The 13,360-nt window shown below is 51.8% G+C and overlaps 5 protein-coding genes across 5 annotated transcripts; 2 read left to right on the top strand and 3 right to left on the bottom strand.

Annotated features, from left to right (window-relative positions):
* Positions 1-762: 762 nt before the first annotated feature.
* POSPLADRAFT_1137257 (hypothetical protein) lies at positions 763-2,877 on the top strand (the record flags this gene model as incomplete). The annotated part of the gene is made up of 4 exons (XM_024484775.1): positions 763-803; positions 1,341-2,417; positions 2,577-2,707; positions 2,729-2,877. The coding sequence occupies 4 exons, from the start codon at positions 763-765 to the stop codon at positions 2,875-2,877; spliced, it is 1,398 nt and encodes a 465-aa protein (XP_024340669.1).
* A 792-nt stretch (positions 2,878-3,669) lies between these two features.
* On the bottom strand, positions 3,670-4,811 carry POSPLADRAFT_1054508 (hypothetical protein; the record flags this gene model as incomplete). The annotated part of the gene is made up of 4 exons (XM_024480524.1): positions 3,670-3,912; positions 3,974-4,305; positions 4,391-4,650; positions 4,720-4,811. 4 exons carry the CDS (start codon positions 4,809-4,811, stop codon positions 3,670-3,672), a joined length of 927 nt encoding a protein of 308 aa, XP_024340670.1.
* A 2,594-nt stretch (positions 4,812-7,405) lies between these two features.
* On the top strand, positions 7,406-8,626 carry POSPLADRAFT_1045047 (hypothetical protein; the record flags this gene model as incomplete). The annotated part of the gene is made up of 4 exons (XM_024478668.1): positions 7,406-7,425; positions 7,477-7,704; positions 7,791-7,846; positions 7,920-8,626. The coding sequence occupies 4 exons, from the start codon at positions 7,406-7,408 to the stop codon at positions 8,624-8,626; spliced, it is 1,011 nt and encodes a 336-aa protein (XP_024340671.1).
* A 1,551-nt stretch (positions 8,627-10,177) lies between these two features.
* POSPLADRAFT_1138271 (hypothetical protein) lies at positions 10,178-11,309 on the bottom strand (the record flags this gene model as incomplete). Its single annotated transcript, XM_024484886.1, has 4 exons — positions 10,178-10,420; positions 10,481-10,813; positions 10,874-11,158; positions 11,220-11,309. 4 exons carry the CDS (start codon positions 11,307-11,309, stop codon positions 10,178-10,180), a joined length of 951 nt encoding a protein of 316 aa, XP_024340672.1.
* Positions 11,310-11,644: 335 nt separating this feature from the next.
* POSPLADRAFT_1136902 (hypothetical protein) lies at positions 11,645-13,151 on the bottom strand (the record flags this gene model as incomplete). Its single annotated transcript, XM_024484741.1, has 6 exons — positions 11,645-11,896; positions 11,954-12,160; positions 12,214-12,369; positions 12,428-12,656; positions 12,711-12,927; positions 13,013-13,151. 6 exons carry the CDS (start codon positions 13,149-13,151, stop codon positions 11,645-11,647), a joined length of 1,200 nt encoding a protein of 399 aa, XP_024340673.1.
* Between the last annotated feature and the right edge of the window lie 209 nt (positions 13,152-13,360).

The raw sequence follows: 13,360 nt of genomic DNA on the forward strand, positions 1-13,360 counted from the left end.
TCCCGAAAACCCCGAAAAGGGGGCCTCTGGAGCCAAAATCTTACATCTCAAACCCCCGAAACGGGGCCCGGACGGCGGTCAGGTTATGTGCCAGGTTGCCCCGAAACCAGGCGTCCAGGGCGAGGTATGATCCTCGACCCCCGAACATAAGGTCCATCCGGCCTCGGAACGGGTGCCGAAATGTGCCGGAAAGGTACGATGATACCGGTGACGTCTCACTCGATTGCTTCTTGATACCGCTTCGTCGCTATGTTACTTTACTTATCGGTTCTCGATACCAAACTTCATGTAAGTAGGAATTTATAGGTCTAATGATCTTGTGCAAATACAAACATCCGAAGTAGAGAGATTAGTACCACGTCAATCAGTGGCCTCAGTGTAGTAGTCGGTACTTCTAAATCTATGTACGGCCTTGTGACAATGGTACAATCGCGCGCGCGATTTTTTGCAATTTCTCGCCTTTTTTGCAATGTTTAGACGTTAGATCCCATTTACCCCCAAAACTGACCGGAATCAGGCGAGGTTATGTGAAGTTCCCCCGAAATCGACCATGGGCTGACCCCCGGAGGGGGGTCCGCGCGGGATCAGAGCTCTTGGGGGATTCGCCGGGGTCCTGTGGCACCTAAGGGCGTCGTCACATTGGGGAACATATACGACGCTGCGGCGCACATTTCATCCGCACCTACATCGCGTGGCTGTGGTCCAGTGATGGGGACCGAAAGTGATAGTCCTCTGCTTGCATTATTGTAAATGAAGAGCACGATGGAAGAGTGGCTACATCCATTCATGGGTTGCATTGTTCGGTTAGTGACCCGCGGTCGTCACAGATCCAACACATCGACGTCACACTATCTATTGTAAACGATTAGCTGTGATCAGTTCGAGTGGCTTCGTCTAATGTGGAAGAAGCTCACCAACGTGGCCTGATCTGCGATGCGCGTGTTGTGTTTCGTGGCTCGACTGCCCAGGGCAAAGGAACAAAGGGCTGCTACAGGCGCCTGCTGGACTGCAAGGTATAAATTGTACCGTCAGCTCTCCCTTTTTCGACCATCTCTCTCCTATCTTGAACTCACTCCTTCCGAAGACAGTCTCCTCATAGAAGTGAGTATAATATTGCTTCCCTTGCGATGAGGTGAGCGCTGATAGAGCTGTGCTTTTTCAGACATTAAGTTTTCCCTTTGTTCAGAAGATATGTCGGAAACACGTACAGGCATGCAGGAAGCATCGTGCGCCTGGGAAGAGGGCTCAGAACACTCCCTCTCGTCCGTATACTCGTTCCACGCCTATGAAGGCTTCCATAACACCGCTTTTTGTGGTCACACCCAACATGAGAACGCTAGCGTCGTCGAAAGCCTAGACCAAACATTCCAGGGGGGACGACAGAAATGGGCTGGTGGACACGTATCATTTGCTGTCCAAACGAACTCTTCTTCGCATGAATCTCTTACTGACTCAAATGGTCGGGGGTCCTTGGAGTATCCATGCAACACAATCGACATCGCAGCCGGTCGAATGGAGGATAGACAGGCCCAGCTGCAGGCCAGCAACGCAATCTTGAATAGGCATCTAGACTACTCTAACAGAGGATTCCGAGCCCAATCATCTGTGCAGATTGAGCTCTGCCCTGCGCCAATGCAAGGCTCAACGTCATCGCAAGTGGCGTCTGTGTTATATGAAGCGCCTTTGCCCGCTGGTGATGGACCTTACTCGATGCTCATAAATAGTGATCGTGCAATCACTGTTGAGGGCTACGCCACAGGTGCAGACCAACAGTTTTTGCCAAATGGTACCTGGGAACAGGATCGTCCGGATCTGGCCGCAAGCTGCCCTCGCCCCGATTGGCCTATGTGTCCGGTCCCGTCGCAACATAGCCAACCCTATGCGGGATCATCAGCCTATGGCATAGGCTTGCATGAGGACACAATTCACGGCGAAAGCCTCTATGCGGGTCGATACCAATACCAACCGCGCTTGGGTGACCGCGTACCCAGCGCATTTCTACCTGGCCTACAGATCGTAGGGCAGATAAGAAACAACACCAGTTACAACAACTTTCCCGAAGGCGACGCGGTCTCTCACGGAAATGTCGACCAAGTTTCCAACACCGGCTTCAAGTACCAGGCCGTGACGACAATCGGACACGAGCGAAGCCACGCACCTATTCCCGGCTCGCTCTCCACCTGTCCCTCCGCCACGAGCAAGCCTCGCAAGGGGAAGCAGACCAAGCGCAAACCGGAAGTTTCAGCGTCTTGCAGCGTCTGCTATAAGGTCTTCGATCGCGCTGGCGATTGTAACCGCCACCAGAGAACCACTAAATGTGCTGGAGGCGCACGAACGCGATTCTCGTGTAGTAAATGCGGGAGGCCATTTACACGGTCTGACAATTTGCTGATGCATATGGACAAATTCCACAATTTGTAAGTGCGGCGACAGCGATAATGGGTGTGAAGTGGCAAAGTTCGGGGAGGAGTTGAGAGGGGCCCACCGTCTTCCACATTCTGTTTTCATGAATAGACAACTTCTACAATCCTTTCCTTTCAATGTGGCATGTGCGCCTTCTGTGCAGTGGAATATAGCATTTTGATGGTCAATGTTGAGCTTGAAAGGGCACGAGGATATGGGCAAGGTAGAAGGAGCGCTCATTTGAACACCAACGAAGCGGCAGGTCAGGCGTACGATAGCGGTGATGCTGAGATCACAATAGCAGGTTCATTGAATCAGAAATAAGAACAGGGTGAAGTCGAGGTTGAGAAGGAAGCGCTTGATCCTGCCATCACATCAAGCGATCATTCCGCTGTGGCGCGCGCTGTGAGCGCTTTCAACGAAGACGTGGACACCATCATAGAATGGTATTACGTTTACCAGGATTCCTTTTAACAGGCAACCATTATCGTACCCAAGACCAATGATTTGCCTCCAGCGACTCCCCGCGCTATAATAAAAAAGGAGCAAATTAGTCACAATGAGATCACAGTACATAGGCGGAGAACAACAACCTACTTCAGGCAAGATAATGGGAGGTATTATGAACCAGCGTACACAGCTATGAATCTGTGAGTTCCGGAAATGCCGTAGTAAAGGGAAAACTTCACCTGGCGTAGTCATAAGCATGGGAATAACGCTTGAAAGAACCGCGAAGCCAAGGATTTCAAGGTAAGAAAGTTGCGAGAACTGCATGCTTATTGCCTTTGGTGAAGCTGACGATTCGATGATTAGTTGCCGAAGGTGGCCACAGCTCTGAGTCAAGGCCAAACCTCTTATGAACTTGCTGGACGATAGCGAGTTATCATTGACATGTCGTACGCATACCGTACGAGTCATGTGTCGTTCACGGCGATCTAGTGCACGGCGGGGCCGAGAGTGACCCGTTGCGGAGCTCACCGCTCGCGTCCGAAACCATACCAGCGCATCAGCGCATACCTTATCATTGGTGAGAGGCATGGACATCCCGGTTCTCAACTCTCATACATGGCATAGACGTTCATGAGCGACCTTCGAGTTCGTTTATCTCTGGCCAGACTGTCGCGTTACCAACATCAAATTTCTCGATGGACTGTCTGCCTAGATCTCGGCGTGTTCCTGTTCATAACTGAGGCCAGGGCGCGCGACCGTCGTTGTTCAGGTCCACAGATCGAGACGGATACAAATATACCATGTTGGTCTCGTTATCTACTGCCTGTGATAGAGTTTCTTCGCGAAGTTCACAAACTTGATCGGTACGATGTCTGGGTATAGCTCGCGGACATCCAATGCTCCCAACGCTTTAGCGTTCTCTAGGGAATTCTCGCCGAGGAAGTGCCCGCTAATGTAATACTCAGAGCTCACCCGTCCAATATGGGCAGCCTCGTTCGGCGATTGTAGGTACTCTTCCTTATAACGTGTAGCACGTTGCTGCATTTCCTTGAACGACACCTGTGCGTGCGTGACAGACCATATAAGCAACGACCCTCGGATGAATGAGTATGTGGCATACATAGACGCGCCTCAATTTCAATAGTTCTTCCTCACCGGATTGCTGCTCACAGATTATCATCGCCTCCAATAGGGTCAGTTCGTCCTCCCATATCATCACATACTGGTTCAGAGTCCTCTCGTTAGCGATGATTCTTGCCACGTATTTCCCGATGGCATCGGGTTCAGTCAATATAATCTTTCTGTCACCAGAGCCGTAGATCTCGTACGACTGGGGACCGAACCATGACGGCGAGTGGGTACCCTCAGGACAGACTAGATGCATCCACCAGCCCACATCGATGAACGTATACCCAAGGCCGAGCTCCTTGATGTAGTCGTGCACGGCAAGTTCTAGCATTTCAACAAAAGAGTCTCAGCACGTCCTTCTCACAGTCATCCAGGAGCTTGCGCACCTCGTCATGAAGCTGTCGAACACCTCTTGCGCCCGGCGTAGCAAAGTCGGAGGGGATGACGAGCTTGACGCCCGCCTCCTTGGCAGCAGCGAACAACCTTTTCTGAGCGAGGGTCACTTCATAGCGGACGACGCTAATCAGGATGTCTACGCCTGCGAGCACGGCCTTGAGCTGTTCCACACTGTCTGACTTGAGGTCTGCGACGCGAATCTCGACTCCCTTCGCGCGGAGCTCGTTCACGTCTGGCTTAGAGAGGGAAGAAGGTCGCGAAGTAGCGGCGACTCTCTGGTAAGGGCATTGATGAAACGTCAGTGGCGTCCATGACAACTCGCAAAATTACTCACGAAGTTACCCAAAGTTACCGCTCTCGAGCAAAGCGGGGACGATGGACTTGCCCGTGTAGCCACTCGCACCAGCGATGAGAACGAGTAGTTTCAATGCCATTGCTTTGAGATCTGAGTGTAGGGACGTTTCAAATGGAATCTGGGGGACTTCGTGGGTCAGTCTGGTATATGTCCTGGGCTCGTTGGGCCCTTGAAGTACCCTCAACTTCTGTTTCCCATCGTATTTGAGAATGCCCATCTGACTGCATAATGCACCGATGAATCATTGAATATTACGTAGCCTTCTAAACGCCGCCTTCTTCTGAGACGGGGAGTCTATTGTTGAATCAGCAGAAGCTGCTGGGATGGTGATCGTCAATAAAGCTTCGAGCGGCATAGAAAGGTCTGACCTATACTGTGTTACCAAAACCTTAGTCATGTGTCCTTGCGCGGGAACTGATGACAGAAGGTATTAGCACACCGAACTTACGTAGATCCAGGAGATGCTCCGAACACCTCAAGGGCGTCCTTAGTGGTCCAGCCACGCCTTCGTAAATCGCGAATGTTCCTACTCAATCCATTTACACCGGGAATGACGTTATCACTTCTCGCTCTGCACCAATATCTGCGCATACCACCAGATGCATGAGCGCCATGACCTCTGCTAGCGTCCTTGCGCTCATTGCCCAGCTCGTGGGTGCACGCGGCCATTGCAGGACATACATTCCCAGGATGTGAATACACGCGAGAACGTGATGTATGGTACCGTGCCATTGTCAACAACACAGAAGCATAGTCCCACCGCGTCGACAGACAATTGGGAGCGATAGTCCAAGCATTTTCACATATATTCCCGGTGTCGTTATAGAGGCCATGCCGCGGCAGACGGCGTCAAGCAGGGCGATTCACGGTAACGACAAAGGCATATCAGACACCTTTTCAGAAGACGGAATGCGAGGCTCCTGGATCAGACGCCAAGCATAATGACACAAAGGGTCGATTCATATTGCAAATGTGGGCAATGCAATCAAAACCATCTCAGGGGAGGCCTTGACAGGGCTTTGAAGTCTCGACAGGGCATCATATGATATCTTTCCATAGATCGCGTGCGGTAGATAACATACCCAGCGAACTCGACTCTGGCCTACAGACCGTTTGGGCAGACCGCTCGCAAGACAGGGCATGACAGCTCTCTTAGCGAAAGCAAAAGCGTGATTTTTGAACATTTCATGGAGATGTTTCTGAACTATTCAGCATCGGCTTCCAGTATTGCATGACAACAAGAATTGCATATGGGCGATGTGGCGCAACTGTTCTAAAATCGCTCTATGCTCATGCCTTTGCATAGGCTGGTCATATTGTCAACTTCCGCGAGGCAAGATCAACACCTTCTCAGCTGCTACGGTCTGCCAGATGATGGCCAAGTCGTCCGAGTGAGATGACTCGCTCAAGTTGAGCTAATTGATCCCATCATGTCTCGATTCGATCACGATCGGGGCAACGTGGAAGAGACGGAGACCACTTGAAGACCGTCTCCATCTCATCCTGACAACAGTCGCAGCGAAAGGACGTTCACGAATTTGCATAAGAGCTGTCTCTATGCACAATTTACTCGTCAGTATAACGAAACCTCGTTCAATGACCAAACTTCAACTGATACGAGGGTATGTCAACGTCTCCCACCACGACTCGGCAGGTAAGATAATACATACGCTAATGCCATAAATATGATCCAAACTCATATTCACGATACTAGCATAAGGCGATTAATATATGCAACCGAGCGCCTTGGTGAACTTCTCATGCCCGACTTCGCATCTCCGGAACGCAAAGCTGTCGCCTTGAATATGCGATTCAGCTTCCGCTCCTCTTTCGTGCGCCTGCAGTCAAGTCTTACAGGAATGGAAGGGCAGAACTAACGATCTACAGATCAGGGAGTGCTCGACCTTGCGCCTAGTCATGTATCTAGTCCGAAATGTTTTCACCAGTAACCACGGCCCTTCATTTGCCATGTACAGTACGCCCTGCGATGAAACATATCTTGTCCTAAGTCGCAAACGTACCTGTCCTGCTACCCAACTGCCGATCGTTCACCCAAATGCCCTCCACCTCTGCGCAGATCGTCTGGCACGTACTATACCCCATACCAGGTGATATACTCTCCCTGGAGATCTAGAACTGCGCTCAAACCTACGGATGCCTCTCCTGCAGAACGCGGGTGCGAAATGGGACGACCTCGCTATATAACTATGTATGCAGACCAACAATGGAGCTGATTCACGGCTTCATAGTACGAAACATTGGCATTCCGCCAATGCAAGAACATTGTAAGCGCTCCATTCAACCTCGATCGCTCAATTATTAGGCTGATATAAACGCGGGGGGTCAACTATAAGTACGACATGCATATTCGATCATCGGTTCAACAGCATCATGAGGCTACTGAACAGATGTTCTTCACCATCTCCGTGTCGTATTCAGTCGCCCAGATTAATCTCCCCGTCTCCGGGTGGCTCGAATTCACGGCTGAGTTCTAAATCCTCGCCTTTGTTCTGCTTTTGCCCACTGATCTCTCATGGCTCGTGACACCTGTGATGCCGCTGTTCCGTGACAGTTCGAGTTGAATTCCCGTGGCTGCGACGCCCCATACCATACCAGACCTCTTTCCGTTCACCCACCTCATTACTGTTTCCTTCCTCGATTACTTCACTGACTATGGAGAACCGCAATAATCAGTATGTAGTAACAGACTACTTGAGATCTCCTTGCTGACGTGCTGAGAATAGACCTGCTCCCAGCGTGGGCACCGAGTCGTCGGACATCGAGCACCTGTCCTCTGGCAATGCGAGCCAACTCCCATCTCCAGCTACTGATAATACGCAAGACACCAGCCAGCTCGGTGCGCGACCGGGACGCGCGATGCACATCAACGCACTTCCGAATGAGATCCTCGAGGAGATTTTCTTCCACAACATGCTCAGCCACAAAAGAAACGATGAGCCAGAGGATTTCATGTAGGTCCACCATATGCCCGTTTATGCACGACAAGGACCTCAACGGTCGCCACGTCCCCATGTCTACGCCTGGACAATGTCAATAGGGGTTTGCAAGCGATGGAGATCGGTCATGTCCTGCTATTCACAACTCTGGACTCACGTAGATGCCATACCATCTGTCAGGTGGATGGCGATCGTCCTGGAGCGAGCGCGCACACAGCCGTTGGATGTAGTCATCGATGCTAGCCACGACGACAACATTATTACTTCGGCGGAACTCCTATTGTACAACCTGTACAGGATTCGATCACTGAAGTTGGTCGCCTGCCCAGCGGATTTAGCCATCTTCGACACATATGTCGGCGACTGTACCTCAGTCCCTCTACTGCAATCACTCTGCATAGAGGGATTCATGCCATTCCCCGAGCGTGTCTTACTGATGCCGATGCCACGGCTAATTGGCTACTGGACTCGCCGTCTTTGCAGACTCGAGTGCAACGACATTCCATTTCCTTGGCACATCGTGAGATCGCCCTTCACGGAGTTGGAAGAGCTGTGTCTAGCTGGCGAGTGTGTCCTGCCCCCATATCTCATCGTTGTCATGCATTCGCTCCGACAACTGAAACAACTCAAAGTCCTGAAGACCTGGAATATCCTCCCGCACCAGCTCAACTTTCCTTCCAATGTTGTGCGTGAAATACCACCTGTCTCGTGGCCCCACCTGCGTTGGCTGGAACTTGCGGAAAATGCCACAGCGGTTGCCATTTTCCTATCCCATGTGCAAATTCCGAAGGACATACCAATTGCCATCAACGCTGCCACAGCCTCGAGGGGTATCATAGGAGACCAAGTGCGGGCCCTGAACTGTCTGGACCGCCACCTGTCCCTAGGTCCAGACGAAATCGAGACGTTGCATATCGAGCAAGATACGCAACACTGATTTAGAACCTACATAGGTATTAGCTGCGTAACGACCTACTCCCGCTTGAACCATCTTGCCAAGAAAGGAGCCCACAGGCGCTTACGTCTACTTTTGCCGCGAAGGTTGAGCGCTTGAGCGTCCTTCCGGCTTCCTTAGAGGCTCGCGCTCACGATCAACTCAACACTCAATGCAGGTTCAAAATTACGTCCTGTTCACAGGAGAACAGCTTGAGATGTTTTTCCGGTTCACGTGTTTGTAATGCGAGCTCGGAGCAGAGAAGACGAGCCTGTCAAGGTCTGGGACTCGAGACAACATTCCCTGTGGCAGTAGGATGTATCGACGCTCTATGACACGGTTGTCTCCGGGCCCCGGCGCAACTCCAGTTTTCTTTTGCAAGTATCTTATCATTACCAGCTGCTTGCCCTCCTCTAGGTTTTCTCAGGGCGTGACGGAACCAGCTTGAACTCACGATACGTGTCCGCCCCAGTCAGACTAAAATATTATGTGCTAACTGGACGAGCTGTTGCCAAATAGCTGACACTCTTCTCAAGCTCAACAGGTGGATGGACGGCGACCCATGTCGTACAATATGCGACCATATTAAGGACAAAAAATATACGTGAACAAGACCGTCGATTCTGTGTACAATGCAATGAGTTGACATCCGTGTCAACGCTGCCGAACGAGATTCCGTCTGAGATATTACTCGACCATCGTGACGCTGGGCTACGTAATCCCCCGAAGTTGCAAAAGATTCTATGGCCTTTGCTATATGGATACAACCTGAAAGCCAGGAACAGCGACCATGCTATTGTTGTATGGATATCGCGCATGTTTTCAGGCGATGGTGAGCGATCGTCATCGCCTATCCCCTCCTGTGGAGCCCTTCTTCGAGCAAATGGCTGTCGATCACACTTCCGAGACCTCGCGAGTAACTCCCCGATGTTACGATCGGCGGGGCTCGCTATGATGACATTTACAACATAGGCTCCATTCTCCTGAGGATGAGCGAATACGTTACCTTCCCTACATCTCCCCTCTCGAAAAACTAGCAGAGATCACCAGCGTCATTAGCACCTCGACCCTGCTTTTGATATCTCTTAGCATTAGATATCGACAGAGATTCAACGCCAGCGAGCTGTCCAGACGATGGTTGGCGCTCCGATCGCTCTATGACTGGACCCACCGTATCCGGAGAGTCGTTGAAGTTGTAGGCCATATATTCGTTGCTTATCAAGCTACGCCCGCTACGGTGAAAGAAATTCTACACACGCTGGGCTTGCGTCTCTAACTCGTCCATCTCTCCCTTTCACGAGACGTTTACATTATGGTAGACGCTTCCTCCACCGCGTGTCGCGAAGGATGGCTACCTCGTTAAATTCCAGAGTTCAACATCAAAGAATCACAGATGGACCTAGCTGGCGCAATTTATCCAAGCTCGCGCTGCAGTGCTGCTTCGATACTGATCCATTCTCGTTCGATTACTTTCTACTCCTAAAACCTCTGCACGGCGCGTTGACCAGCATGAAGAACGTGAAGGTATAAAATGCACTGACATAAGCACGCCATCTACTGCTTGTGATAAAACTTCTTCGCAAAGTCAACAAACTTGACCGGCACAATGTCCGGATACAACTCGCGGGCATCCAGCGCTCCTAGCGCTTTCGCGTTTTCCAAAGAATTCTCCCCAAGAATGTGCATGCTGATGGCGTACTCTGAGCTTACCCATCCTATGTGCGCGAGGAAGTTCGGCGACCGCAGGTATTCTTCCTTTGAATGTGCAGCGCGCTGCTTCAGCTCCTCGTATGATAACTGCGTGGGACCGCCGATGACTAGTCAGCATCAGTATTCAATGGAGCGTGGACAACGTACAGTGGTGCGCTTCGATCTCAGCAGATCTTCCTCGCCAGATTGCTGCTCACAGATAGCCTTCACCTCCAGCCATGTCAGTTCATCTTCCCAGACGATGACATATTGGTTCAGTGTCCTCTCGTCTGCAAGGATCCTCGCGACAAACTTCCCGATGTTATTGAGATCGGTCAACAGCAGCTTCTTGTCGCCGGTGCCGTAGATCTCGTAGGATGCGGGTCCCAACATTGATGGCGAGTGGGTGCCCGCCGATGTGCTGAGCTGCATCCACCAGCCCACATCGATGAATGTGTACCCAACGCCGAGTTCTTTGATGTAGTCGCGGACCGCAAGTTTCTAGCATTCAAAAATCAGCACATCGTTCTCGTTGTCAGACACATCCAGAATTTTACAGACCTCATCATGAAGCTGGCGAGCTCCCTTTGCGCCCGGCGTGGCGAAGTCGCATGGTATGACGCGCTTAACGCCCGCCTCCTTGGCAGCAGCGAACAAAGATTTCTGCGCGAGGACCACGTCGAAATGGACGACGCTGAGCAAGATGTCTACTCCTGTGAGCACGGTTTTCAGCTGTTCCACGCTGTCTGAACCGATCTCTGCAGGGCGGATCTCGACTCCCTTCGCGCGGAGCTCGTTCACGTCCGGCTTGGAGAGAGAGGACGGTCGCGAAGTGGCGGCAACTCTCTGCACGGACGCACAGCATAAGCAAGCAGTATCCGTGATAATCCACGATGTTACCACTTACAAAGTTGCCACTCTCGAGCAGAGCGGGGATGACTGATTTACCCGTATTACCGCTAGCGCCGACGACGAGAACAAGAGGTTTCAATGCCATTGCTGTGTGAGACTAATTCGGGGAGGGGCTGAGGCTTCGTGGGTGTATCTGCGATACTCTCATGGGCCCCCGGCCTTTATACATATGTTGCAATTCCCGTTTCCCGTCATAGTCGGGAAGTGCCTGCTGAATAATGGCTGGGGCCCACTGACGCAAAATATTGGCTCGGCAGAAGCCGATGGAATAGCGAATGGCGTCGAGTAATAGACTGGACGGCCCAGAGCGAATGCCGAGATGATGGTAAACATAACCTAGCACGCGTATCGACGAAGGTGTGGGCACAACGAACTCACATACAGATACACAATCAGTGATCAGTACTTGTGCGGCCACGTCTACTCTCCAAACACCTCTAGTGCATCATCAGTGATCCCCCTGTCGCCATGAGCGTCCCCGTTCACTCCGCTCGTGCCCACAACTGTGTCGTCAATCTCGCCCTCCGCATCTGCATCTGCACGCGACAACAGATACATCGGGTCCATAACCTCCGCGAGCGCCTCCTCGCGCTCGTTCTCCTCTTCAGGACTCATCTGCGCATGCGTAATCTTGATAATGTCCCATTTGTCGCCACCGTACGCCTCGTATGCCTGAGATGCAGATGCGCACTGAGAGAGTGACACGCGTATATATAGTCGCGCACTCACGTTCTGGCGTTTCTTCTTGAGCAGCATTTTCCGCTCAATGTTCTTGTAGTACGCCCCTTTCACCCGGGGTTTCTGCGGTTTCACATCTTCATCCTTGACATCCTCCAGTTTCGCGTCGCCATCGTCGATGACGAGTAGGAACTCGTTCGGCACCTCCTGCTCAACCTTGACTGTCTCGTAGTCTCGCGCAAATTGGAAGGGCGTCGGCTAATCCCCCGGTATGAACACCAACAACTCGAATTCATCAAGAGAAAAAGTACCTCGTCTTCTTCTGGGGCGTCTGGTGACCGCGCTAGCCGGTTCTGCTTGAATTCGAGTGCAGTCTCATCATCCTTCGTCAGGTAGTAGGCCAAAAAGTGATCCCCATCGGACTCCATGGGGCGCAGAATAGCACAATCGAGTCGCGGGTCCTCTACCTACAACCTCAAGCATAAGGACGCCCCACACCAGCGACAACGAACACAAAATACGTACATCTGATGGGCGCTCACCAGGCCGCTCAGAGAATCGGAACAGGTCGTACGCGTTCGCCCAGATTTCTGCGTCAGGGAAGATCTCATACGAGTCGACCGCCGTAACCCCAGGCTTGTTCGGGTGTTTGAGCGCGCCGAGGTCGAAACTATCAGTCACGGCGAAGGATGCCTCAATGTCGCGTATTTGCGCTGAACGTGAAATGTCGACAGGAGCGTCCATGCTCGGTCTCCTGCACGGTCAAGCGTTTGATTCTGCGTCACTCGGGATAAGGAAGCAGACGTACGCATCTTGTGTGGAAGTAGGTCGCGCCCCACCCTCACGGCTGAGATACTCCGTTCTCCGGAGCCATGGCACATGGGGCATTACTGGCTGTGATGATGATGGCATGGGCCCTGAGGCATGCCCATTGCCAAGGAATGGCGTAGATGAAGCAGGGTCCGACAATAGGAACTGGTCCTTAGGGTCGAGTTTGGGAAGATTGTTTGGGTCAGGGTTGAGGTCTACAAGTGGGAGCAGTGTATGAATATGAGACATGGCCGAATGACTACTGCCAGAGCAATGACATAGGGTGTTGAGTATACGTACCTGAGTCGTCGAGGTTCTCCCCCCATAGGCACTCCCACCGCGACAAGTCGATTGGCATGCCAAGGTCTCCGTCCACAATCATGGGCAGCGGCGTGTCGGCCGCTATGTCATCGAGGAACTCAGGACGCGCATAGCGCATAGGGTCAGTGGGTATGTCGAGGAGTTTGGGCGGACATGGTGGTGCCGGCAGCGGATTTGAGTATCGGACACGGACAAGCAGATCAAGCTTGCTTTAGAATTGGTTACAGTCAGAACTTTCGCATTCCAGAAGCTAAAGCAACACACCTCTTCTTGAAGCTCATGGCGCAGTGGGGGGACTAGTTTCCCTGTCGTGCTCAATATGATTGT

This window comes from Postia placenta (genome assembly GCF_002117355.1).
Source record: "Postia placenta MAD-698-R-SB12 unplaced genomic scaffold POSPLAscaffold_4, whole genome shotgun sequence".
In the NCBI taxonomy this organism is placed as follows: domain Eukaryota; kingdom Fungi; phylum Basidiomycota; class Agaricomycetes; order Polyporales; family Adustoporiaceae; genus Rhodonia; species Rhodonia placenta.